The sequence below is a fragment of the Rattus rattus genome, chromosome 6 (assembly GCF_011064425.1).
Source record: "Rattus rattus isolate New Zealand chromosome 6, Rrattus_CSIRO_v1, whole genome shotgun sequence".
Taxonomy (NCBI): domain Eukaryota; kingdom Metazoa; phylum Chordata; class Mammalia; order Rodentia; family Muridae; genus Rattus; species Rattus rattus.
In genome coordinates, this window is record NC_046159.1 from 108,969,430 (window position 1) to 108,995,521 (window position 26,092).

The 26,092-nt window shown below is 46.9% G+C and overlaps 1 protein-coding gene across 1 annotated transcript; it reads right to left on the minus strand.

The window, feature by feature from the left end:
- Positions 1-868: 868 nt before the first annotated feature.
- On the minus strand, positions 869-23,504 carry Cpa4 (carboxypeptidase A4). Its single transcript, XM_032905237.1, has 11 exons — positions 23,437-23,504; positions 17,999-18,080; positions 17,448-17,582; positions 15,320-15,415; positions 11,907-12,008; positions 10,497-10,601; positions 9,741-9,851; positions 8,325-8,415; positions 6,486-6,685; positions 5,666-5,750; positions 869-1,056 (listed from the first exon to the last, which is right to left on the minus strand). Exons 1-11 carry the CDS (start codon positions 23,502-23,504, stop codon positions 869-871), a joined length of 1,263 nt encoding a protein of 420 aa, XP_032761128.1.
- Positions 23,505-26,092: the final 2,588 nt, after the last annotated feature.

A 26,092-nucleotide genomic window follows, 5' to 3' on the forward strand; every position in this document is an offset into this window, starting at 1 on the left:
AGAATTAAGATGAGCCAGTATGGTGATGGGCATCTTTAATTCCTTTAATGGATGCTGAAGGCAGAGCCAGGCAGCTCTCTGTAAGTTTGAGGCCAGCTTGGTCTATATAGCAAGTTCCAGGACAGTCATGTCTACAAAGAGATCCTGTTTCAGTGATGATGATGATGATGATGATGATGATGATGATGATGATGGTGGTGGTGGTGGTGATGGTGGTGGTGGTGATGGTGGTGGTGATGATGATGATGATGATGATGATGATGATGATGTGATGAAATGGAGTAGGAGGAACAAGCAGAGTAGGAACAGCTATGATGGTGGTGAAGTAGGATTTGTTCCTCAAAGAAAAGTGTGTTCCTGAGCTGCATACCACTACTGTGGGGACTAGGGATGGGAGTAGAGTTTGACCCCAGGAGCTTCAGACTAGCCTGGGCAAAATAGTAAGACCCTGTCTAAAGGAGAAAAGAGAGAACATGTCTGAAGGAGAAATTACAGAGTTCTAATGCTTGCCTCTCTCAGCACCTCCCATGGAGCCCTGCCCGAGGCTACATGTAGAGACTAGAGAACCATCGAAGATCTAAAAGTGAGGTAGCCGTAGGCTACCAGGAAGCAATGACCTTGCACGTGGCCTGCCTAACCAGCTGCATACGTAGAGAGGCTCACCAAAGGCTCAGCCGAACAGCAGGACCAACCACCACACGGAGGAAGTGTTCCTCACACGCTGGCCACCAGGATGAGTGACCTCTGTGAAGCAAGGCTGGAGAGGAGCCAGCTGAGTTCTCTACCAACCCAGAAGGCTCCGACCTGTTCATGAAGAAGTGATCTTTAACTGCGGTGGTCTAAGGGGTAAAATATGAGAGTTCTCTGACTAGTAGAGGTTGTCCCGAACATGTTCCATGATGACCTTCAGCCCTAGCCAGGTCTCCTCCGCGGTGGGGATGATCTGGCTGGCTGGCAAGAGGAAGCCATAGTGCCCAGTGTCTCTCAGCTCAAATGTGAAAGCATACTTGATGCCATTGTCGTATGCCCAGTCAACGCTGCTCCCGCTAGCTGGATCTGTAAGTCAGAAGAAAAAAAACCGTTGAAGCCTACTTCCATTCAAGAATACCTCTAGGTTCCTATGGAAAATGGTGAGAGCTCTGTGTGGATGGACTTCCTTGGGATCCAGAGTTCTTTCAAAGTCGTCAGGCCCTGAGACATGTTCTAAAGACACACTGGTCCCATCTCCATCAATATGTGTTAGGTCATCTCATACCGTGAAGGTCTATTCTAGCCTCAAACTAAGATTTTTAAATCCTCATTCCCAAGGCTGGGGAGATGGTCCAGTGGGCAAACTGCTTGCCATTCAAGTTTGAGTAGTAGAGTTCAGATCCTTAGAATCCACATAATGGTGATCAGCCATGGTGGCCCACTTGTAATTGCAATGTTCAGGAGGTAGAGTCAGGGTATCCATAGAGCAAGCTGCCTAGGTAGGTAGGATAACTGAATTGCAAAGAGACCTGGCTTCAATTAAGTGTAGAGTGATGGGAAAAGACAGTAAATTTCTCTACATGCATGTTCATATACATGTATGCTTAAACATGCATAGATACAAATAGCATGTATATGTACATATGCATGTATGTATAATCACTGCAATCCTTCAGGAAACTCAAATCTACTTTGTTAAGGACAGAGTGAGGCAAGCAACCCCTCTAGCACCAGTGACCCCTGTCCCCTCAAAATGGTCCCCTAGGTCATCCTCTTTTAGATAGAAGTAAAGCCGGCCTCATATCCAGAGTTAACAGGACTCTGAAGAAAGAAGTTGTCATGAGAGCCTTGCTTGTCCTCAGGTCACTGGGTCTAGGAAAACCAGCTGCCACTGCTGTAAGGGCACCCGGGAAGCCCAATGAAGAAATGCATCGGCTGAGTGAGGAAAAGCAGCCTCCTGCCAGGAATCGACATTAATTCACCAGGCACCGGAGCCAGGCGCCCCACCAGCAGACCACCCAGCCCTGAGGTCTGCTCGATTGCAATCCGGGAATGCAGCTTAACTATGACCTTCTGCAAGACCCTGCCCCAGACTGGTTCCCATAAGATGGTCTTAAATTCCTGACTCACACAAACAGGGTAAGAGAAGAAATGTTTATCATGTGAAGCTGAGAGGTTTTAGCTTAGTTTTGTTTGTTGTTTTTTTTTCTCTACACAGCAAGAGATAACTGATACACAGAGGAAAAGGAAGCACATTCCTTGGGATTTCCCTTTGCCAGAAGACTTGAAAGAGATAGGATGTCTATTTTTCTGCTTCTTCTCAAATACCACAGCAGGAACTGGCCTTCAACTGTCACTAATAAAATAATGGTGAGAGCAGATATTCTTTTTCTTTCAGCATCTGCCATGAGCTAGTTGTCATATCCAACACTTTATATCCACTGATGTCATAATCTTGAAGATCCGGTGGTGGCCATTACTGCCCTTAGTTTATGGATGGGAAAGTCCAGACTCAGCCTGGGTAAAGCAGCTACGGAAATGCGGACAGAAAGGGGTAGAGATGGGATTTAAGCCTACATCCTTCTAAATGGTCCATCTAGTCTACTTGAGGTCCATCTGGTGGATTAACACATCTGATAAATGTAAGCGCAGGCCCTTCCGTTCCCTTATTCCCGAGAACCATTTCTCATGACATGTGTGTGACTTTTCTAGAGACACAGCTTCCACGGAGATTGCCTGTTCCCAAGGGAATGGAATGGGCTCTGCTCCGTTCTCAGAAACCTTTGTGTGATTCCCCCCACAGTCTTTCTACCCTGAGAAATGCCCTGGCAAAAAAAAAAAAAAAAAAAAAAAAACAAAAAACAAAACAACCAACCACCCCAATACCTAGGGTGTCCATTACAGGATAAACTCAAGTTGTTCAAAACACACTTAAGATACTGAAGCAGGCAGGAAGGATACTGCTTGGTATTGAGAGTTGATCAAGTTCATAAACTTCGTTTTGTCTAATTCCTTGCTCAGCGAGCACCTACTCTTGCTTGCACATATACATACTCATGTGGGGTGCACGTGTACACATATGTGTACGGATGCATGAATGTGCTACGTGTGAGATAGAAGGTCAGTCTCAGGTGCTGGTTCTCAGTGCTGTCTACCTTATACTTAGAGAAAGGGGCTCCCGCTGGCCTGCAACGCACCCGCTGGGCGAGCTCCCTTCATCCCCTTAGTGCTGACTTAAATACAGACAGCACAATGCCTGGCTTACTTATATGGGTTTGAGGAATTGAACTTAGGTGCTGATGTTTTCACAGCAAGCCCTTTCCTAACCAAGCTATCTCCCAGATCTTACACACACACACACACACACACACACACACACACACACACACACACTTAACAACACTCTACACATTCTATTTTTCAATTAACTGAAAAGTAGATTGAAGATCATTCCCTATTAGCACATATTGATCCACCTGAATCATTTAAGGGAAGCTTGATACTTCCCTGTATGAACGCTCCAATTGTATTTTTGTCTAGCCCTCTCTTAATGGGGACTTTACATGCTTACCAGACTTTTGCGGTGATAAATAACATTGTCGCAAACACCCTTGAAACCCATGATTTATCCCAGTCAGATGAGCCCAAGAACTTACTAGATCAGAAGCCCCTAGTAAATCAGAAGCAGTAAAGAGAAAAGGGATGAATTGCAAGAGGCAGACGGCTCGGAGGCAGAACACGAGGCCACGCCGGTCTGATAGGAGGAAGGAGCCGTAAGACTCTAAAGAGCAGACAAACCGGTAAGAGGTGGGTGACAGGGGACAAATGTATGAGCATGACAGAGATGCATGAGAACACCGCCATGGAGTTCATTGTTTTCTACACTAACTTTGAAAAGCATTAACTGAGAAAAAACAGACACAAGATTTAAAGCAGCAAAATGGGACAGGCTAGTTAGCAGAAGGACCTTAGGCATATTAAGTCCTTGGGGTGTCATGATCTTCAGAAAACCACTCGATTGTGTGTCTGGGGGAGGGGTGTATGCGCTGAACTCTCTTTCCTATGCTCTGTTTAAGAAGGTAAGAAAGTGTGAACTACTTTTATCTCAAATGGTGATTCCAAGGAAAGGCCAGTGCTCAGAGGGCAGACGTCAACCATGGATAGAGCATATGCCAAAGTCCCTGGGTTAGACACTTTTAATATATATATAAAAAAAAAAAAAAAAAAACCTGCTTTTTCGAGGAAAGCAACGGAGGCCGAGAAGGCCTAAAAAAGATGTAGAATGTTCTTGAAAGACAGGACGTTTTATGGCTCTGAGACACTCTTGGGGGAGCCTCCCTCCTGGGAGAGGCATCTGGTGAGTATCCCTTGACTTGACACAGCTCACTCTCGGGGAAAGAATGTGTTTGATGTAAGAGAACAAGGCCATTATTTAAACTGATGTTTCACCCAAAAGCAGGGACCCTGGTGACCCACAAAGGCCTATGGGAAGACTTCTCAAGGAGTTCCTAGAAAGTCTCCATTAGTCCTTGCAAGTCTCTCTTAGTCAGTGGTTCACTTCTGACTGATTAAGCAGAGGGTGGAGAAAGTCTCCAGATGCGTCCTCTGAAGAGTCCCCATTTAACAACACTAATAGCAATAAACTATGAATAATTAATGAATTGTTGCTGCAATTAGCAAGACAAACCCCAGCATCATGCTAACTGCTTTATGTTGCTCTGTAGCCCCACAGCTGAGATGAGTCTACCCAGATCTGAGGCAAAGGTACTGTGGTTGCTATAGAGAAGGCGCTGTAGAGGGACACACTCCCTGACAAAGGAAGAGAATTCTACTTCCCGTGTTGACACTCACGTTTCCCATTTAGCCAGAGTTGTATGGTCTGACATTTTCCATCACTTGAAGACAGACTCCCAAAATTAGATAACTGGCAAGATGTCAACAGAAATCCAGTAAAATGCTCAGATGAGACAATATATATATATCCTTCAAGCTTCAAGGCCAGGTGTGGGTTTGGAGATTTGGTGGGGTTTTTCTTCCTCCTAGATACTAGTCCTAGTTAAAGGGCTCCCTTCCATTAGGCCACTTCTAACACCCGTTATCTCTGCCATCCATCTCCCAACACAAGGCTGGGAGTTTCCTCTGAGAAATGGATAGTACCTACAGAAACAACTCAAGCATAAGGGCCTGGATCCGGGTCTACAGCATTCACACATGCACAGGTCAAAGCAGACAGTGGCATGGGTCTGTACCTGCAGACATGGTGGCACAGGTTTATAATGCTCATGCTGATGAAGCAGAGACAATCAGATCTCTGGTACTTGCCAGCCAGTCAGCGTAGCCACACATGTATACATGCAGACAGAAACATACACACACATACACATGGAAGCGAGGTTTAGATAACTTTTTGATAAGCCATGTTAGGAGCCTTAATACAAACAAGGAATGTAGTCTCCAGGCTGACAGGTCCTAACTCATCAAGGGAACATGATAAGCCATGAAAGGAATGATGACGCTGATGGAGATGGCACCCACAGCGGCCATTTGTCACAAAGTCTTGACACGAATCTTGGTCTGTTACTAACCACTAAGACAACCAGGCAATAACACAGGAAATAAAGCTCCTATCTCTCCTACCCATCTCAAGTTTCCTCCCAAGGTGCATTCTAAACAGCTCACGCCCAGTGATACTCACAGACGGTGGTGCAAGTCGGTCCCACTTGGTACTTGGTTCCCGAGAGAGAAGCCAGGGCTTTGGCTGCACTCCTTGCCACATCGTCCTAGGAAGGGAAGATGGAGGGGGACAGAGATCAGTGAGCATTCTGAGGTTCTCTGCTCTGTCTGGAAGGGCGTCATGCAAGCTTTCAGAAAGCCCAGAGAGCCGCCAGCCAACCCTGCAGGAATCTCATTAAATTAGATTACTGAGATAGCCTAAGGGAGGGGAGTGTCATGTTCAGGAACATGAGAGAAGGCCAAGTGCATTCAAGAGAAAAGCCTTGGGTAGAGAACCAGCTCTGGTCCGTATCTAGCCATGAGTTGGTGGTGGGGAGGGGGGACAGTTTTTCAGTCCAACATGGAGGCATAGGCCTGTAGCTATTCTGAAAATACCACCCTATTCCTACTAGTCCACCTAGGGGTGCCTGATCTATTCCAGGGATGAGAATGGGTTCTGACATTGAGTCCCCAGGCTATGACCAATACCCTCTCTAACTTCTCCATTAACCAGAGAGAAGGCACCTCCCCCCTTTCCCATCATGGTGCCAACCAAACCACGATCCTAGGACCTGTTCCAACCTAAGAACTTAATGCAGGCTGGACAAAGTCTTAGAACTCACAGAGTTAGTTTTTGTCCCTAGTAAGTCAGATGGCACAAATCAAAGGGCAGAGAGCCATTGGTCAGGGCTCTTCATGGTCCTCGGGCTCCCATACTTGCCCTCTAACGCTGTAGATCAGCCACCTTGTCCATGCCAAAGTCAAAGCAGGCTGGGGCCAGGAAGAAGGCCTTCCTCACTTACCAGCTCCTCGGCATCTGGGGCCTTCTTGACCGAGTACCCATAGGGATACATCAGCAGCTGTGAGTAGCTATGCAGGTCAATGAAGCATTTGAAGTTCCCATGCTTTTGAATAAAATCCACCACCGATTTCACCTCCACTTCAGAATTGGGGTGGGAGCCATGGTACACTTCAGAGCAAGGGTTATTGCTGGCCCCCTCTCCTGTGGAGGGGAACTGATCAGTGACAAGTAACCCACGGGTCAAGAAGACAGAAATGAGAACCCTTAATACAAGTGGGCTGCTATTTGTCAGGTGCCCCCAAGAATCTTCTCATTGCAGTTACAGATTCTGAGGGGACAGAGAGGGAGTTTGGGGTTTGCTACAAGTAAGGAGGAAAAGTATTGGGGCTTTCTTTAAGTGGATAGAGTTGACCTCATATTGTGCTAATAGCAGTTGTCATAAATAATTAATGTCACACTCAAGAACAAGTTGTAATTAATAAGTGTTCTCGATAATTAATATGAAAACCAATAAATAATGAAAATGACTCCATTTATTGTGGTGTCAACCTACCCTCTTGGTTCAGGTCTTAATGGCCAACTACTGCCAATGTAATCTATTGTTGTGGTTTTTAGAAATCTCTTGATTATTTAACAGGTATATAGATGGATTGCTTTCTGCATTGTTCACAGTGAAGCAGGCCTTGGTGTGTGTTTGTACGTGTGTGTGTGTGTGTGTGTGTGTGTATATGTGTGTGTGTGTGTAGGAGAGAGACTGAGTGACTGACTGGTTACTATCCTCTAATCATTTCCCCTGTGATTTTTTTTTTAATGATGGTTCTATAATTAAAACAAATTCATTCAAAACAAAATATTGGAGTACTAGAGTATAGCTCAATGGCAGAGGGCTTGCCCTGGATTTTATTCACAGAACAGCAAAAACTAAAATAAAGTTACATATGATTAATTTTGTTTTTGTTTTCAAGACAGGGTTTCATACACTACATTGTCCAACATTAGCCTTGCACCCGAAGCACGTGTGTGTGTGTGTGTGTGTGTGTGTGTGTGTGTGTGTGTGTGTGTGTGTGTGTGTGTTCGTAGGAAAGAACTACTAGATTTAAAAGTGGAAGGTGAATTTATTTGGTAAGTTTTATCAGCCTTGCAATATTAAGATTATTTCTTGAGTTTCAAGAGCAAAAATCCACTCATTGAGTAAGAAGAAGAGGACAATAGTTGGTTCTCTCGTGGGGATGGTTTTAAACATCTGGACCTCAGGACCCGGGTGACCTAATTTGCACTCATCTTCCATGACTGCCAGCCACCGACTCATACAAACAGAAGGGCGGCTGCTGGGATTTACGCTTTGCTACAGGCTGTTGCCTATTAGAGTAACAGTACTAACTGCTCTCTTTTGATTTGACGTCAGGAACCCTTCTACAACTTGAGCAGGCCAAGCTGGACCGGCCAGGACTAAGGAAGGGCCTTGGGTCAAAGAATCTGAAGATGTGAGGGGTTTTTCTTAAACGTTAGTGCAGGGGCTGAGAGGGCAGCTCAGTAGCGGAGTAAATTAAATAAATAAATATTTAGAATTAGCATGAACATAATCACAATGCAAAGACTGTCTGGCCCACTGCTTTCTCGGGAGGATGGGGATTACTGGCTCACTCCCTTTCAACATTACAACAATAAGACTTAAAAACAAAACAGAACACAGGGACACAGAGAGCCTGAGGCATGTCCTCGAGTCTTTCAGCAAACGGAAAAACAAAACCAGTACGGAGACCAGCTCCCTATCCCACGCTGCTGGCGTATGGACAGGTTCATCCAATGCTGGTGGGATTTGAAACTATCCCCCACCTACCTGCAAAACTAGCATTCCAGTTTCTGTTTGGATCAGCTCCAATACAGCGGCTTCCTGGGTTCCGGGACCGTGTCTTCCTCCACAACCGGTTCTGAAAAAGCCACCAACCGCCCAAGGGTAGGTCAAGATACAGTGAGGAGTTTCTCTCGGTGCAAAGACCACAGTAAACGGGTTGAGTTGCATGTGGCCCTCACTTGGGGCTACTGGAGGTGGCAAGGAACAGTGTGTCTAGACACCAGTCTTTACTGCTTGGGCAGTCTGCTTTTACCCCTCACAGGAGATGATGTATCCTTCTGGCTTTAAAAAGGGATTTTGAGTCAGGCATGGTGACACAAACACCTTTAATCACAGTACTCGAGAGGCAGAGACAGGCAGATCTCTGTGAGTTTGAAGCCAACCTGTTCTACATAGTTCCAAGCCAGTCAAAAATACAGACATAGCAAGATGCTGCCTCAAAAAAAAAAAAAGTGACTCCCCCAAAGTGCCCTAATGAGATGAGAACTTAGCAAGATGCTGCCTCAAAAAAAAAAAAAAAAAGTGACTCCCCCAAAGTGCCCTAATGAGATGGGAACTTTCTATACAAGAACCAAACTGGTCCCATCTGAGTGCCTTGACTAATTACTGGCTCATGCAGAAGTCAAAGCAATGTCCACTGAAAATCACCCATGCCACAGACACGCACGGCACCAATTGTTGTCTAAGACAGTCACCTGAATTCAATCACACTCCCGACCGGGGACTAAGGGAAGAAATTAAATCGTACAACAAAGAAGCTATCAGCCAGACGCAGAATGTGAGACATTATACAGGAAATTACTTAGTTTCTCCAACAAATGAATGACATTTTAAAAGGATGTGTTTGGGGTGCTTCTGAATGAATAAAGGCTGCCGGGACCCAGCCACAGGTGCAGTGCACAGACCTTATTAGATTCTGGCTTCGACAAATTGACTCCTAGGAGACAGCTTTAAAATAATGGGGGGGTGTTAGAGGATATTAAAGAACTTCCATTAGTTCTCAAAGGTGACAGTGGTGTACTGGGTTTGGGGTTTTATTATTATTATCATCATCAGCTAGAGATGCATGCTAACGTTGTTGTAGATGAAATAACATGATGTCTGGGATTTGCTTTATAATATGTCAAGAAAATAAATTGTGTCGGAGAGAGAAAGATGAATAGAAGATAGTGAAATGCTGAAAATTGTTCAAGACCCACAATAGAGAGTTCCTTAGACTACTCTCTCTAAAAATAATAATATATTCCCTAGTGGTTCTCAGCTCAGAGGATAACTAGAAAAGAAAAGTCCCAGGGGAGCTCCTGACATGCACGTTGGTGAAAATGGTCTCCAGGGGCACCAGAGAAACAGAGAATCCCCTGGGGAATTCAATCCAGGCCCCGGCCGTTAAGAATTACTCACTTGGTTTTGTGTGTACACATATCCGTCAGGATTGGCCACAGGCAACAAGAAAATATCCATTTTCTCTAAAATGGAGGTGACAGCTGGGTCCTTCTGATAATCAGTCACAATCTAAGCAGAGACAATGTGCTTGTCAGCTACATCATGGTGGTCTAGGCCCATAGGTCTAACCAGGTCTTTCCCTGAGATACCTGGGATCCCCCCCACCAAGATGGCCTCCACTCTCTGAAACCTCCCTGAAGTCCCCATGGGCTCTCTGAAAAGCCCTCTGAGTCCCTCAAAGCCGGGGACAAGACTGCATGACAATATCAACTGCAAGCAGCTGAGTGAGGGGGTGGTGGCTTTGTTCATGCCTTCCACAGACACTATCCCTCCCTCCGAGCGCTGCCTCCAAACACTTTCTCGAAGGATCTTGGAGGCAACCTGGGAACCTAAAAGACCTGCAGGGCTTGGAAGGGGGCGAAGGCAAAACACATCTAAGTTTGGTGCTGAGGCTCTGATCCCTTTTGCAGGGCCCACAGCGAATCCGTCTCTCAGGCCCACCTTTGAAGCACATTAGCTTTGCTCGCTAACACTGTCCACTGACCATGATGGGATGATCTTTGACTATTTACTTCTCCCATCTGCAAAGGTCCCAGCCTACCAGGTCTGTGCCACACACCTCGTATCTCATCCGCTGGGCCCAACTGCATGGGATGCTGCGAACCCCCCACCCCAGGCCCACCAGAATTCTTGACAAATTCCAGGCGACATGACCTTCCTTGCTGTCCAGATGGCAGTGGCCTGTGAGATCCACTCACGGGCATGGATGCCTGCATTCAGCCAAATGGCTGGCCGTTTCTTGCCTCCTCCCGTGCTGAACTGCAGAAGGGAAAAGGGGCCAGAAAGTGACCTGCCAGTCCACGTCTCTCCTCACCTCTCCTCTCCCCAGCTCGCTGCTATTCATTTAATTCATTTAAGATAATTCAGAGACCAAATGTTCCTGAGGGCACCATCTATTTATCGCGCTTACCCGTGACCGGGGAGCTTAATTGGCTGGCTGAAGCTCTGGGCAGCCCAAACCTCTTCAGCTTTGGGAGTAAATGGGAAGGAGAAACAATTGGTATTGTGGGTCAGAATGCTAGTGTGATTAGGAATAATAGTGTGTCTCTTGAAAGTTCTCAAATGGTTTCCCAACAGAGAGACACAAGGGGACGTGAACCAGACTGTTCTGCTCCTGTAATAAATGGATTCGGTTTTAAATTACGAAGGAGAGGGCTCCACTATAGCTCTTTGTAAACGGCAGTAATGAATTCTGCTTCCTGCCTTCGCCATAGCGTTGGGGCTCTATGGGTCAGAGCGCGGTGCTAATGAAGCCAGGGTCTCTATCAGATGGGCAAATAATCTAGATGTAATTATTTTAAAGGAGCCAGCTCAGCGGTCCGGCTCCCTTTCTGACTATTATTTGCTGTAAACCTGGCCCCTACGATGCTGAGGGTCTGGCAAATCCTTAGCACCACCAGTTGTTCCGTGGTTTTTATGCCCAAATTCTTTTCTATGCGTTCAACTGGATTACTTATGTAATTTATGTCACTGGCGTAGCCCTGTGCCTCCTCTGCCAGTACAGACTCGAATGTGTTAGAAATATCTGGAAATTGGGCTCCATGCAGCCATCAAACCCAGATTGGGCTTTAAAAATTACGTCTACCTTATAATAATGTAAGGGTCCTAAAAGCAGAGCAGAGTTCGTATCCTGTCCTGAGTTGCTGTGAGAAGGAAGGCAGACTGTGGGCCTCTGAGAGTCTTAAGGGATATTAACAACCTGTCTTGTGGGGTTGGGGATTTAGCTCAGTGGTAGAGCGCTTGCCTATGAAGCGCAAGGCCCTGGGTTTGGTCCCCAGCTCCGAAAAAAAGAACCAAAAAAAAAACAAAAACAACCTGTCTTGTGATCCTTCCGATCAAAACACAGACTGGGATGTTCCTAACAGCCCTACAGTATGAAGCCCGGGGACTCAAGCTGATGGAAACATCTGGTTGAGCACAGATGACTCTGGGCCACCATCTCTGCCCTAGAACCAAGGGCTCTAAAACATGGCCTACACTAAGCAGACGCAGGGCTGGGTCCTGGACACTCAGATCCAGAAGTCTGTGTACAGTCAGGATACTTGGCAGGGCCTGGGGCCTCACCTTGAGAACATACATGGGCCGCTTTTCGAATGTCTCTCCGATCTTCACTCGGCTTGCCAGGTCAGGGAAGTCTGTGGCAATACTGTCCATCTCGTGGTAAATCTGAAGAATGGAAAAGCAAACCAAGGACACTTAATTTTTTTTTTTTTTTTTTTTTTGAGATAGGGTGTTCCTCTGTAGCACATTACCGGTCTTGAGCCTTCCTACCTCACTTTCCAAAAGCTAGGATAACAGGCTTGTGCTACTGTACCCAACCCAGTGGTGTTTTAAAATTCTGTGCCATTATGAGTTGGGTGTCTGTGAACTTTATCTTGTCAGTGTTTAGTTCCTTCTGAGACCCTGACCGTGGAGTTGGCCACACTGTCAGCATGGAACAGTGTGAACAGCTGTCTTCTGCAGTTTTCTAGATGTTTCAGTTGTATGCAAAATTATAGTCACTCGAGTAAAGCAGAGAGACTGAAACAGATAATACACCAAAGTGTGATTCTTTGGTCTGTTTTGGTTTTTGGAGACAGGGTTTCTCTGTGTAGCCTTGCCTGTCCTGGAACTCACTCTGTAGACCAGGTTGGCCTTGAACTCACAGAGATCTGCCTGCTTCTACTTCCTGAGTCCTGGGCTTAAAGGCATGTGTCCCCACTGCCCAACATCAACATATGATTCATTGCCAAAAAACAATTCACAGTGTGTGTGTCTCCATATAATCAATACAAATAGATTGTGTATAATATAAGAAAAGAAGACATACTTGGCAGTGCCTTTAATCCCAACCCTTGAGAGGGAGAGAAGTTGGATCTCTGAGTTTAAGGCCAACCTGGTCTACAGAGTGAGTTCCAAGATAGCCAGGATTATACAGAAAACCCTGTCTCCAAAAACCAAAAAGAAAAAAGAAAAAAAGGAAAATATAAATGCTTGTGTTAATAAACGCAAAGAGAGTGCTAGGAAGATGGCTCAGTAAACTAAGTGCTTACCACACAAGACAATCTGAGTCCAGATCCTCAGCACCCACATAGAAAGCTGGGTGTGGTGGTATGCACCTGGAACCCTAGTGGTGGGGGAGCAGACATAGGAAGGTCCCTGAGACTCACTGGCTAGCTGGTCTAGTTCATCACTGAGCCCAGATTCAGTGAGAGCACCCCTCTCAAGCAATAATCAATAAATAAAGTGGAAAGTGGCAGAGAAATAGAATGCTCATTTAATACAAAAAGGGCTTGGGAGGTTTGGAGCATAACTCAGTTAATAGAATACTACTGAGCAATCATGAGCTGCTGGGTTCAATCCCCAGGACCCCATAAACCAGGGGTGGGAGTACACAACCATGACCCTGGCACTCAGAAGGTAGCAGTAGGAGGATCATGAGTTTCAGGTCATCCTTAACTACATGGGGAGTTGGAGGCTGTGCTAAGATACTACGTAAGACTTTGTCTCAAAATAAAAGGGAAGGGACCCCCAACCCATGGACTCTAACACTGAAGAAAAGCAAAGTAGATACCTTGGGCCATAAGAAAAAGAGAGTAACCTACGGTAAGTTAAAACAAGTTTTAAACCCAGCACTCAGGAGGCAGAAGCAGGTGGTTCTATGTAAGTTCAAGGCCAACCTGGTCTACATAGCAAGTTCCAGAACAGCTGCAGTTCTCCCTGTAGAAACCCTGTCCCAGAAGCCCTCTCAAGCAAACCAGGATATAATAGCCCAGCATTTCTAGCCCCTGTAATTCAACCTCCTCCCCATCGGAATCCCTAGCACAGAATAAAATGCCATTTACTCCAGGCACGCAGACATGCGGTTATTTCCAAGGTTAACAAATATTTCCACTCATTTATCATGTGAAAGAGAGGGGGGAGGGGAAGAAAGGGGGAGGGGGGGGGAGGGGAGGGGGAGGGAGGAAGCCAGCGAAACAGCCAGGCAGGGACCATTGATTGGCAGGTAAAAGCACTTGCTACCAAGCCTAACAACATGAGTTCTGAGTTTGATTCCTGGCACTTATATGGTGAGAGGAGAAAGTTAATCGTCCCCTTGATTTTCATATTAGCACCATGGCACATGCACGCCTACACACAGATAGATGATAGGTAGGTAGGTAGGTAGACAGATTCACATGCCAAATATCATCACACAAAGGACCTGAAACCAGAAGTCCTGGCAGAAACAAATGTAGAATTCCCACTGGAGCTCTAAAAAGCTTGCATGGTCATAGGATATGAGCTATTTAATGTTGGTTTTAGAAAGAATCCCAAATAAGCTGGCCAGGAGAGAGAAGGCACAGTAACAGGCCACTGGAAGCAAGAGCTAGCTGGAGGTCACTCTCCAAGGAGCACCCAAGCCAGTGAGAACAGAAGCAAGCGGGTGAGAAAGTGAAACAGACCAGCTGGTAAGGTAAGTAGATGGGTCTTTCTTGGTCTCAGAGTGACATTTGTAACTGGTTAGCTCGGCTCGGGAGGGCCCCACATTAATGAGGCTAATGTTACGGGTTTGATCCCTGTGTGGGCCGAGTTCTGCTTTCGTCCATGGCCCGAGACTGAACTGAACTCCTAACTTCACCCAGCTGTTTTGCAGATGTATGTCACTGGTCACAAGAGGGATCAAGGGGCAGCGTGGTTGGAAGTGTACACAGTGAGCAAAGCTACGGACAATCATGGGAAAGAAGTAGAAACAGTCGGCCAGCCTTTGAACCAATCCCTCATCTAGAAGGAAAAAAAAAAAAAAACAACTTAAAAGTATATGTCTCATGAAAACTTTGCCAGGAACATGATGTTTGCACGTAAAGAACAGCATGTATTAAGGTAGAGGGGGGAGAACATCTATTCAGATTCAGGAGGGAGGACCCAAGCTAGTAGAGTCTGCAAACTAAGGATAGAGGGCTTGGGAAGTAAGAGACTTGCGTCGTGAACGGGGCCGTTCCGTTCTGTGGTCCCTTCTGATTTCTCAAGTTCCAGTATCATATGAAATGATTCAGCTCCAAGTTTTTCGTTTGGAAGTCTGGCCTACCTTGAAAGGCGTCTGTATGAAGTGGTTTCTAACGCCACATAGCACCAAAGAGCATTGTGGGACAAATGTACGTGCTGAAGAGCCATGATAAATGAGTGGAAATATTTGGTTAACCTTGGAAATAACCACATGTCTGCGTGCCTGGAGCAAACGGCATTTTATTCTGTGCTAGGGATTCCGATGGGGAGGAGGTTGAATTACAGGGGCTAGAAATGCTGGGCTATTATATCCTGGTTTGCTCGAGAGGGCTTCTGGGGCAGGGTTTCTACGGGGAGAACTGCAGCTGTGTTTCCCAGGCACTCGGGTGTTGGTGGGAGTTAAGCAACCCATGAGGAAGGGGTTAGAGTAGACATGTTTTAGCTCCTCTGTGAAGTGATACCACGCTGAAAGTGGATGTGAGGAGAGGTTTGAAAATTCAAGAGGCACTTACAGCCTCCAGGGAATGGTAAGATCCGTAGTTGAAGTCACCACTCCGTTCTCTCCCTTCATTGTGTTGCATTTCTTCATCTTCAATATCTAAGAGAGCCTAAAATTAAAAAAGAAACAAGCAGACACAGCAACATGGTGAAGGCACCCCTGGAGATCTAGAGGGGTCAGCCAAGACAGTGGCATTCTTAGTGTAACAAGCAGCACAAACATCCCAGGTCTTAAGGGGGCCGGAGCACTTAAAAGACAAGACGTTAAAAATTACAACTTGAAAGATTACAACTCGAAAGAACGCAAGTTCATGCTGCCTGTTTCAAAAATTTCTTCTGTCTTAACTATGTATCGTTCTAGTGCTACAAATTTCCAAGAAGTTTATATTAATTCTGTGGGGTAGGACAAAGAATTACCTGTACTAGTTTCTGGTTAAGGTCTTTATTCCCTAACATTCTTGGTTCTACCGTAACTTTTTGGGACACAAAACTAGTGCAGTGTTCACACTCAGTAGAAGAAAGTCTATAGTTGTGTGTGTTAATTGTCACAGTCAGTGTGACACAATTAGACATAATAATAAACCATCCTGCCTTTCATTTAAAAGGGGGAGTCCAGATTTTTTCCATATGTGTGTGTGTGTGTGTCTGTGTGTGTATGTGTCTCTGTGTGTGTGTGTCTCTGTGTGTGTGTGTCTCTGTGTGTGTGTGTTGTGTGTGTGTGTCTCTGTGTGTGTCTGTGTGTGTGTCTCTGTGTGTGTGTCTGTGTGTGTGTCTGTGTGTGTGTGTGTGTGTGTGTGTGTGTGTCTGTGTGTGTGTGTGTGTGTGTGTGTGTGTGTCTGTGTGTGTCTCTGTGTGTGTGTGTGTCTGTGTGTGTGTGTCTCTGTGTGTGTCTGTGTGTGTGTGTCTCTGTGTGTGTGTGTGTGTGTGTGTGTGTGTCTGTCTGTGTGTGTGTGTGTGTGTCTCTGTGTGTCTGTGTGTGTGTGTGTGTGTGTGTGTGTGTGTGTGTGTGTGTGTGTCTGTGTGTGTGTGTGTGTGTGTGTGTGTGTGTGTGTGTGTGTGTGTGTGTGTGTGTGTGTGTGTGTGTGTGTGTCTCTGTGTGTGTGTGTCTGTGTGTGTGTGTTGTGTGTGTGTGTCTGTGTGTGTGTCTCTGTGTGTCTCTGTGTGTCTGTGTGTCTCTGTGTGTGTGTTGTGTGTGTGTGTGTGTGTATCACTATACTTTTTGATATCTGATTTACATTATTCCATTCAAACCCTTTTTTGCTCCCTGGAAGCAACATATGCTTTTCTACAGTATACATCTCTGTAGTTCCTATAGTATGAAATCTATACATCTCTGTAGTGTGAAACCTCTGGACATCGGCTTGCATCTGGTATCCAGTGCTTCTGAAGCACGCAGCTTGGGAAGGCACTGAGAAACAAAGAGATTCTTACAGCCACTCATACTGTGAAGGTTCCTGGCAGATGTCTGTGACACGTGAGGATGATTAATAAACTCACAGCTGCTCACGCCATCAGGAGAATCCCGGGCCAAATCACCAATTAGTCCAGAACCCACCTCTGTGAAGGAGAGAGTGTGAGCCCGAGACACTGTCCTGCTGTTCAGTACAGGTTTGTGGGGCTGAATGGCAGTGTCCCCTCTGCTGGGAGCTGTTGGTGACATTCCCCCTTTCTTAAAAGATACCTCTCCTGATTAGTTAGTTCCCGGTAGCCCATACTGATACTCTTGCCTTCTAACTTCAAATACAAAAGGGGAGAGGAATGATTGGCTGCTGGGGAATCTATGACGTGCCAACTACTGCTTGATGCCTTGTATGTAGTTAATGGAAGCATTGCCTTGAGAAATAGTTGAAATACTAATCATTATCACCATTTAAGCAGAGATGAAATGAAGGCTCATGGAGGCAAACCCACCCAGGGACACACAGCATTGGTTAGCGAAGTCAAGACTCAGAAACATCCGTGTAGCCGCCTATCTGTAACACACTCTTCCTGAAACGTTTACACTCTGCTCCTATCTGTCTCCGTTTCCTCTCCTGGAAGCTGAAAACGTTGACCCCAGACATTTTTAAATCTCCCTGGCCCAAACTGATTAGTACCACCTTAGTCTTAGGCAAGACTAGTAGGAGTCCCTAACCTACCCACCTGTAGGTTGTCAATTGTCACTGAGTAGTCTAAACCCTGGGACTTCAGGAAGGACTTGACTGGCAGCAAGCTGACAGAAGGGACGAGAATATCCACGGGCCGATCAAAAGTGGAGGGAGATTTCCAGACATTGAGCTGAGAACAGAAACACGATCAAGTTAAAAGACAGTTCGGGTAAAACACAATGGAGCTCATGTTCTTTAGACCACTATCAAAAGCCAGGATGATCCCCGAGTCCTGCCCCGAGGGCAACCATCGCCCATTTCACAAACATAGCTGGTCAGATCTGCCCAGTCATCAGTACCTGGCAAAGTTCAAGAAATAGTGAGAGTTACTAGAGGTAGGGAGCCGGCAGCTCGGCCTCCCATTGAATAGAGCCGCAGAATCGAGTTCCGCTGGGCTTCTCCTCTGCGTTCCCTCTTGCTCGTGTGAATGGCATGTTGACTAAGCCTCCATTGTGGACAGAAAACTTGCAGGGATAAAAAGAAGTACAAGAGTCTATTGCCCCTCGAACTCAGAACATTCAAGAGGACAACCTTAGAACCACGTACCTTAAAGTGGTCCGAATTCACTAGCTCGGTCAGTTTCCTGATCTCGTCTCCATTTCTGACATTAATCCTAAAAACTTGGTCCCTGGAGAAGGGGAAGGGGAAGAAGATAATGATGAGCTTCCTGCTAGCAAGTAGACTCTCGCAAACCCACCAACCCAGGCAGAGCTGGGTCGGGTGAAAGGAAATGGTCTAGTCTTTGGTTACAATGTATAGCCATTAAAAACAAGACGATGTGGCAAAGACGAGAAAGCGCCTATGTATAACTGAGGGGATATTAAGTAAAAGAGCAGGACACAGAGCTGTACCAATGCCATGATTACCAGCATGGAAAAAGCAGATGGCCTGGAAGCAAAACAGACAACGGAGATAAAGTAGTTGCTGCCAGTGCTCGTTTGAGTCGAGGGATTAGAGAATGGCTTTACTTTTTTTCCTCCCTCTTGTATCTGTTTTCTGTAATGCGGTCATATTACTTTATAATGAAAAACATATATTTGTACAGAAAGGAATGTCCCTGAGTTAGGCTCCAGGCTAACTCAAGACATAAAGAAACACTTCTTCACTGTCAAATGCAAGGGCTGAAACCCTGATGGAACTTTCGTGCTGGCGAGAGCTGGGAACGTTTGGGAACAGACCCTCCTATCCTGGGAAGGCCAGGAGGAGAGTGCTAAGGGCGAGCTATTCTTCCCGGCCCCCCCACATGTGCTTTACAATGTATACTGAATGTGGACTGCAGTATGAGGCTCAACCTGAAACTCATGGCTGTGCGTGGGGACCTGAGAGCTCCCGGAAGAGGCCTGACAATGGCAGCCCACCCCCGCCCCCTTTGTCATTTGTCATGTACTTGTTTTGCATGTATCTTTGAGAGTCTGCAGCAATGGCAGGGGAAGAGGCCCCCAAGTCCTGCGTGGGTGGGAGAAGGCTACGCCTGAAAAGCCTTCTTTGAGCTCTCAGCTCACTCAGAGAACCAGCGGAGCCATTAGGCGTTGCTAGGTGACGGCCCAAATGAATCCGCACTCGACTCTGTCACGTGCGTCATCCCTTTGACGTGAGTGAATGCCGGAGGAGCTGCTGGAGTGGGATGTGGGCTGAAGGACCTGTTGACAGAGTAAATGGCTCTGTCACAGGGAGCTAAATGTGGGGCTCACGTGGAGGCTCCTCACCAGAAAACCGGTTCAATCTGGATGGACTTCCACAGTTTTACTTGGTTCTAGAAAGTTCTGGGAAAACTTAGGCCAGGCCCACTACCCAGAGCTCTCCTCAGCACAGGTGACTGGACTGGATAAGGTCCCAGGGTTCTACAAGCCCATCCTTTGACGCTAGCCTTCCCACTAGGTCCTCAAGGTAAGCAGCTAACAGTCTCCCATGAGGCCTGGGGAATGCCCTAGAAGAGAACTGATCTCACATGTCCTCATTGAACTGCTATGGCGTAGATATGCCTTGAACATGCACCCAGAGTTCAGGCCCTGGAAGTCTGACCTCCAGTTGAAAGGCTGCATTCAAAGGGTTTAGTGGGTCCTGGGAAGTTGTTTTTGTAGAGTCGGCTCCTATGAGAGAAGGTTTAAAAGATAGGCATGTCGCCCAAGTCTCTCTGGCATTTGTCTTACCACATGGTCCCCACCACTCACCCATGCTCTTTCTACAGTGCCATATACAGGAGCCCTCACCAAAGGCAGAACAGACAGGGCCTTCCAGAGCTACGAATGAAATAAATCTTTTTTCTGTGTATGCTATCCTGGCTGATGGTTAATAGTAATTACTAGCCTGACAGGACTTTTATATAGGAGACAAGCCTCTGGGCACACGTGTGAGGAACTGTATAGACTAGGTGAGAAGAGTCAACGTAAAGGAGGGTGGCCCCACCCACTGGGCTTGGGACCTAAGCTGAATAAAACCAGGAATGTAGCTAAGCACGTGTATGCCTCTATGTCTTCGAAGGAAACAACATGACCAGCTGCTTCAAGTCTCTCCCACCGTGAAGTTCTATTATGATGGACTACATCTTAAACCGTAAGCCAAAATAAGCCCCTTCTCCCTTACTTTTGGTCAGGGTATTTTAGCACAGGGGCAGAAAAAAAGTAACACACCCACTTTGAATATTTTGTTATAGCAGCAGAAAGTTGCCTAATACATAACCCACTGGGTATGCAAAGGGCTAGATTATAGCCTGGAGAAGGTAAAGTGTCAAACTATCATTTCTGTCGTAGACAAGGAACCTTGAAGAGGGTTTACTAGAGGGCAAGCCATTCTGAGTACAAAAGCTAGTTTGACAAATGCATGCTCTGGGACCACCTGTCCCTAACACTCCAGAAAAGGGAGTGTCTTTACCATGAGCACGCTGGGTCCAGAGAGACAGTTTGGCTGTTAAGAACATGTACTGCCCTTGCCAAGGACCCAAGTTAGGGTCTCAGGACCCATGTTGGCTGGCTCGCAACTGCTTGTAACTCCAGTTCCAGGGGATCCAATGCCTCTAGCCTCCTTGGGCACCTGTGCTCACGTGCACATACACGCACATCAGTAAAAATATTAAAAACAAATTATTTTTCTCGAGGAGCATGCTAGAAGGGTTGACATCTTGGGTGGAAAAAACAGGCCTTTGCCAGAATAACACTGGCTAGAGGAGTCACACCGAGGGAGTAGGGATGGAGAAGGGACGGGACAGAAGATGGAGAACTCTGGAGTGAGAAGAATAGAAGACACATCACCCATGCTACAAAGTGTGCACCTGCCCGGTCCTTTCTCCAACATGGCACTGTCACAACACAGCCCATAACGATGGGGCACAGTGACTTTCCTGGCCCTGGAATGGGTTGAGCTCACAGCCCGTTCTATCATGTCCCAATCGGCCAAGCCATACAGGTCAGAGACACAGACATCTGTAGTGTGCAGGAAGAAGCAAGGCAGAAGAACTGGGGTGCAGTAGAGCACCCTCCTTATCTCTCCTCCACCTCTGCACACCTTCTTGGTTCAAGCTCCCCTGAGAATTCACGTCCATCCCACACTATTGCCTCTGTGGGCCTTTGCACGTGGTGTTACCTCTGCTTGCAATCTCGGTCCTTAAGTGCCGGGCAGTCTCCCCACTAATCTTCAAGACAAGCTCATGTCAGTCATGAGGCTTCCCCTAACAAAGCCAGACACGACAGCACTAAAAACGGGCAGCGATGGCAGAGTGGGGTCTGCTGTTAGTTTACTATTGCGAACATTAGCATAGTGGTGTCTCAAAGCAGAGCGGGTGCCATACGCGAGGCAGTCTCCCTCTTGCCTTCACTGACCTTATCTCTACTTGAAGAATATCTTCTCCGGCTCATGGCCATGCAGATGACTGAGCACCCCATCTGCAATGGCTGGAATTCCATTCCAAGACCTTGACCTTGAGCTCTTTCTGGAGATAGGAAATTGCCCTGGGTGAAGGGGAGGGAATGTTGGGATCTGCAGGTGCTTGTCTGCCCCTCCTGCTCTGAATGGATATTTTACCAGCTCTTCCAGCTCTCTCCCAGTGCACCAAATGCCTTTAGCATTTATGATTGGTGACGCCTGCTCCCTCATCCTCACACCTGGGCCACACTCAGGACAATCAGTAATTGCTCTGATGACTAAGCCTCTGTCCCTCCCCCTAGGGCCAGCCAAGTGGTCAGTTCCCAATACCGCTCACCTACATTCCTGCCCAGGCTTAGCAGCTATGACTGATAGCATTAAGAGACGCCCCAAGAAACCCTGGGATGCTCGCCGGCTACCACTGGCTGACATTACAACCAGTTCTGCAACTGCTTCCTGTTCTCCGCCCACCCAGCACCTCCATGTATCCTGGTTGTTGCCTCATCCTTAAGACATCTGAAGACTAGGGCAAGATGATACCAGCAGAACAAGAGAGACCAGGGAACTAGGAAAACAAGTTGTAAGGGCGTGAGACAGGATGGTGGGAAAATATCACCAGCCCTGCGTCTGTCCGTTAGCCAGTCTCCAACCTGGCTTCCCAATCATTGAGAGGCCGGAGGCCAGGTCCCCTGTGCTCTGTATATTCACTGAACTGGGTGACCAGGACATAGACCCCAGCAAAGATTCTTCAACCTTGACTGAGGTGCCCGCTCTGAGGTAAGAACAGACTTGGAGATGCTTTCATTAAAACCGTTTGTCATCAGCCCCATCACACAGCCCTCTGAATGCACAGGTCCTGCAGTGGAGACTCTGGGACCCGGCCCCACTGTCTCGGGCAAAGGTGCCCATTGTATCACCAGAGAGGTCTGTGGGCTGCAAAATAGAGATTTTCAGCTCCATGGATAGCTGCAGTGGGAGCCTGACAGCTCCATGCGTCAGCCCACACAGTGCAGTGCAGTTCTGACACACCTACTGCTGAGCTGCCTGCGGGAAAAATCTGCCTCCCTGGCCACCTGCTACGCCTAATTCCTCCAAGCTATTTGGCAGCGGAGACAGGTATGAACCATCATCCCCATAAAAATGACTCCGTCTCATGTAAGTAATTGCTTCAATCAACAATCCTCCAGTCCCTTCAACCAGACACCACGACAGAGAATAAACCCGCATGCACAGGTAGACGGGGAGATAGAGCATTCCATGGGATTGACTTGAGGTACAGGCAAGGGGTATGGACTCTGCGGTCAGCATTCCAGCTCCTGAGCTCACCAGCTGAGTAGCTCTGGGCAGGTCCCTTAACCTTTTTAAGGCCGGGTTGGTTTGTTTTTTTTTTTTTTTTTTTTTTTTGTTTTGTTTTGTTTTTTTTTCCATGTTTAAATTAAGGAAAATAACACCCTTGCCCAACAGAGCTGTTACATGATCCACAAGACAATGCACGTGAACGCTCTTTGCAAAAGGCAAAACGTTAGGCCGCGGTGCGTTGTTCTACTACAGTTTTTCTACCATGGTGTTGGAAGCATCCCAATCATCTCCCCTGCCTCCCTGGCTTCCTGTCCTTCAGTGTCACTCGGTGTCTGTGTGGAGCATTGTAGAGCCTAGGAGCACACACTCACGAAGAGTACAGTTCCATAGCCATAACTAGGTAAGACCCATCGGATCTCCTTGTCCAAAAGCCTGTGGGATGCGCCACTGTTGGAGAGTATCTGTCCCTGAAGCCTGAGAACCCAGCTTTTCCCTTTAAACCTGACAGAAACCGGCAAAGCCTTTCTGACCATTCTTCCTAATTAATGGTGTAGGAAACACTTGGAACTGAGCTTAGAAAGAAGGAGGAGGAAGACGCAGAATTAGCCCGAGATTAAGCTGGGGAGGGGCTGTAGAGACCGCTAGCTTTGATTGCACGTGAGAAATCAGGTTTCAGAGAGAGGTGGCTGGTCCAGGACGCTGGGACAGAGGAGATAGAAAAGCCCAGCTCTTCCTCTGAGCCCTACCACCCTAAAGTATGATCCCTCCATTTGGCTCCCAAGTTGGCGAAATAACTAAGTGGACAATAAAGTTCAAAGGGAACTCACCCAAAGAATTTGTCTCGGCCGCAGATGCCTGCCCCGATAAGGGCCCCAAAGAACAGTAACCACTTCATGTCTCAAGGGCTCCGGTCATACACTGACTGAGTCAAGCCGTATTTATAAGGAACCCGGGGCGGACTCATGTCCTCAAAAATGCTAATACGGTTCTCCAGCGCCCTTCCAGCTCTGACAAGCTTGGCAGCACCAGCCAAGGCCTCCTCCATTCCTTTCGAGTGATGAAGGCCCAACCTTTTCCTTTGCAAGGCAGGAACTTGCTCCGCAGGCTGGGGATGTCTTACCCAGGATGCCTCATTGCTCATCACCTGGCCTCTAAGTGGTGTTTTCTGAGTGAAGGGAAATTCATAGGATAGGAGAGGAATTCATAGGACAGGAGAGGCCAGACTGCAAACCTGGGGTGCAGTTACCTCTGACGTATTAAGACCTTTTTCAGAAGTGAAGACTATTAGGCAACCTTAAGCTGTCTCCAAGACCGCACGCTTGAGAAGCCTGAGCAGAGTTCAGCAAAGCAGATCGTATAGAGGAGGGTTGACGGCCTCCTTTATGGGGTTTAAGGCCTGGTTTTTTTTTTTTTTTTTTTTTTTAGGATTCCATTAAGAAAAAAGAAATGTGGGTGGTGAACAATACAGGAAAGATGTGTCATTATTCTGAATAAATTAAATTTTCCTTAGGCTCTGAATGACAGAGAAGACTTAATGATACTCGCTTTGTACTCACGTTTAAAATTTCATTATTTATTTACGTGTATGTTTGTGTGCTTGTGTGAGTTTATGAATACCGTGTGCGTGCAGGTATCTTTGAAGGTCAGAAGAGAGCATGAGATTCCAACAGGTCCCCAGAACCTGAGATACAGGCGGTTCTGCGTCACCATATGTGTGCTGAGAATCAACCTGGGTCCTCTGCAAGAGCATGCGCAGTCTTGATCTCTGGGCCATCTGTCCAGTCCCAAATTTATCTTTGTTTTTGAGACATGAGCTCATTTTGTATCCCGGGCTAGCCTTGAACTCACAGTCCTCGTGCTTCAACATCCCAAGTGTGCGGGAATAATAGGCCCGAGCCTCTAAGCCCAGCTCGTGTGTGCTCGCTCTCTCTCTCTCTCTCTCTCTCTCTCTCTCTCTCTCTCTCTCTCTCTCTCTCTCTCTCTCTCCCCTCTCTCTCTCTCTCCCCTCTCTCTCTCTCTCTCCCCCCTCCCCCCCCCCCTCTCTCTGTGCCTCTTTTCTCCCCTCCCCTCTCTCCCTCTCTCTCCCTCTCTCTCTCTCTCTCTCTCTCTCTCTCTCTCTCTCTCTCTCTCTCTCTCTGTCTTTCTGAAACAGGGTTTTTCTGTAGCATTGGCTGTTCTGGAACTCACACTGCAGACCAGGCTGGCCTGGAACTCACAGAGCTCCTCTGTCTCTGCCTCCCGAGTGTTTGAGGTGTGTGCCACCACCAGCTCCCTCCCACTGTCCCCATGGACTCACTCCTTCCACACCTGCTGAAGGGCAATACACAGAACCGAGGATCATGGCTGGGAGTGTTGAAATCTATTCTGACACTTGTTAAAACATTGAGAAAGACTTTATTAAAGACCATTCATTGTCAGATAGCTCATGACTACAGCAGTAGGAGGCTTGGTTTAGTCTCCAGGCCAAATGCAACCAGGACAGTAGGATGAAGGGATCAGTAGACAGAAAATAACTAAGAGGGAGCACCAAGGGACGGGGAGTGACTGCTAAGCTGTCCTAAGAGGAATCGCACTAGAAGCAGGTCAAGGACTTATCATCAACGGTGAAGAATAAGAAATTAACAGTACCTTTATAGATGGGGTACTAAGATTTGCCATGTCTTTGCTAATAGTGGTTCTGACAGAACCCAAGAACCAACCTAACTAAAGTAAGTAAATAAATAAATAAACAAACAAGCAAATAAATAAATAAGGCGCTGGGTCCCAAGAGGCAGCCTCCATCAGATGTGGCAGAATGTGCTCCCTATCAGCTTGGCCTGTATCGGAGCTCTGTGTCCTCCCAACACTTACACTGGACCTATACCTGCTCTCTCTCCACCACAGAGGCAGGGCTCTCATTCACACCAAGACAGCCCACATCCTTGAAGTTAATAGCAAGAGAAAAAAAAAAAAAACACTAGAGTCAGCGAGAAGAATGATAGAAAGAACTAAGAGCTCAGAATTCTAGATGCTGAAACCTATTTTTCACTGTCTCCCGAGGAACGCCATCAATCAATCAATAATCAATAAGTCTAAACCACTAACTGAGGTGAAGGTGTAAAGAGAGTCTGTGTGCAAGCTGAGAGACAAACTCAATGTGCCGTGAGGCAACAAGATATGCAAGAGCTAGACGCCTGGCACTTTGTGTTGCATGCATGAAGGAACTTAAGTCCACTGCTCACTCTGAAATGCTGCACTGTTTAAAATAAAGGAGCTCAGCTAGGCACGGCAGTCTATGCCTGAAACCCCAGCATTTGGACAGTATTCCTGTCTCAATACGTCATTTGGGCTACTGAGTGACACCGTAGATAAACATACACAAACAAAGACACACAGACAGACAGACAGACACACACACACACACACACACAAACACAGACACACACACACACAGACACACACACAAAGACACACACACAGACACACACACACAAAACACAATGA

Excerpts from the sequence above, each read along its gene's own strand:
- Cpa4 (XM_032905237.1), bottom strand. The coding sequence starts at position 23,504 with ATGAAGTGGTTACTGTTCTTTGGGGCCCTTATCGGGGCAGGCATCTGC. Across the intron at positions 12,009-15,319 it reads CTTACCATTCCCTGGAGGCT|ATTTACCACGAGATGGACAG; the intron begins GTAAGTGCCTCT and ends TCCATTCTTCAG. Across the intron at positions 5,751-6,485 it reads CCCCAGATGCCGAGGAGCTG|GACGATGTGGCAAGGAGTGC; the intron begins GTAAGTGAGGAA and ends TTCCCTTCCTAG.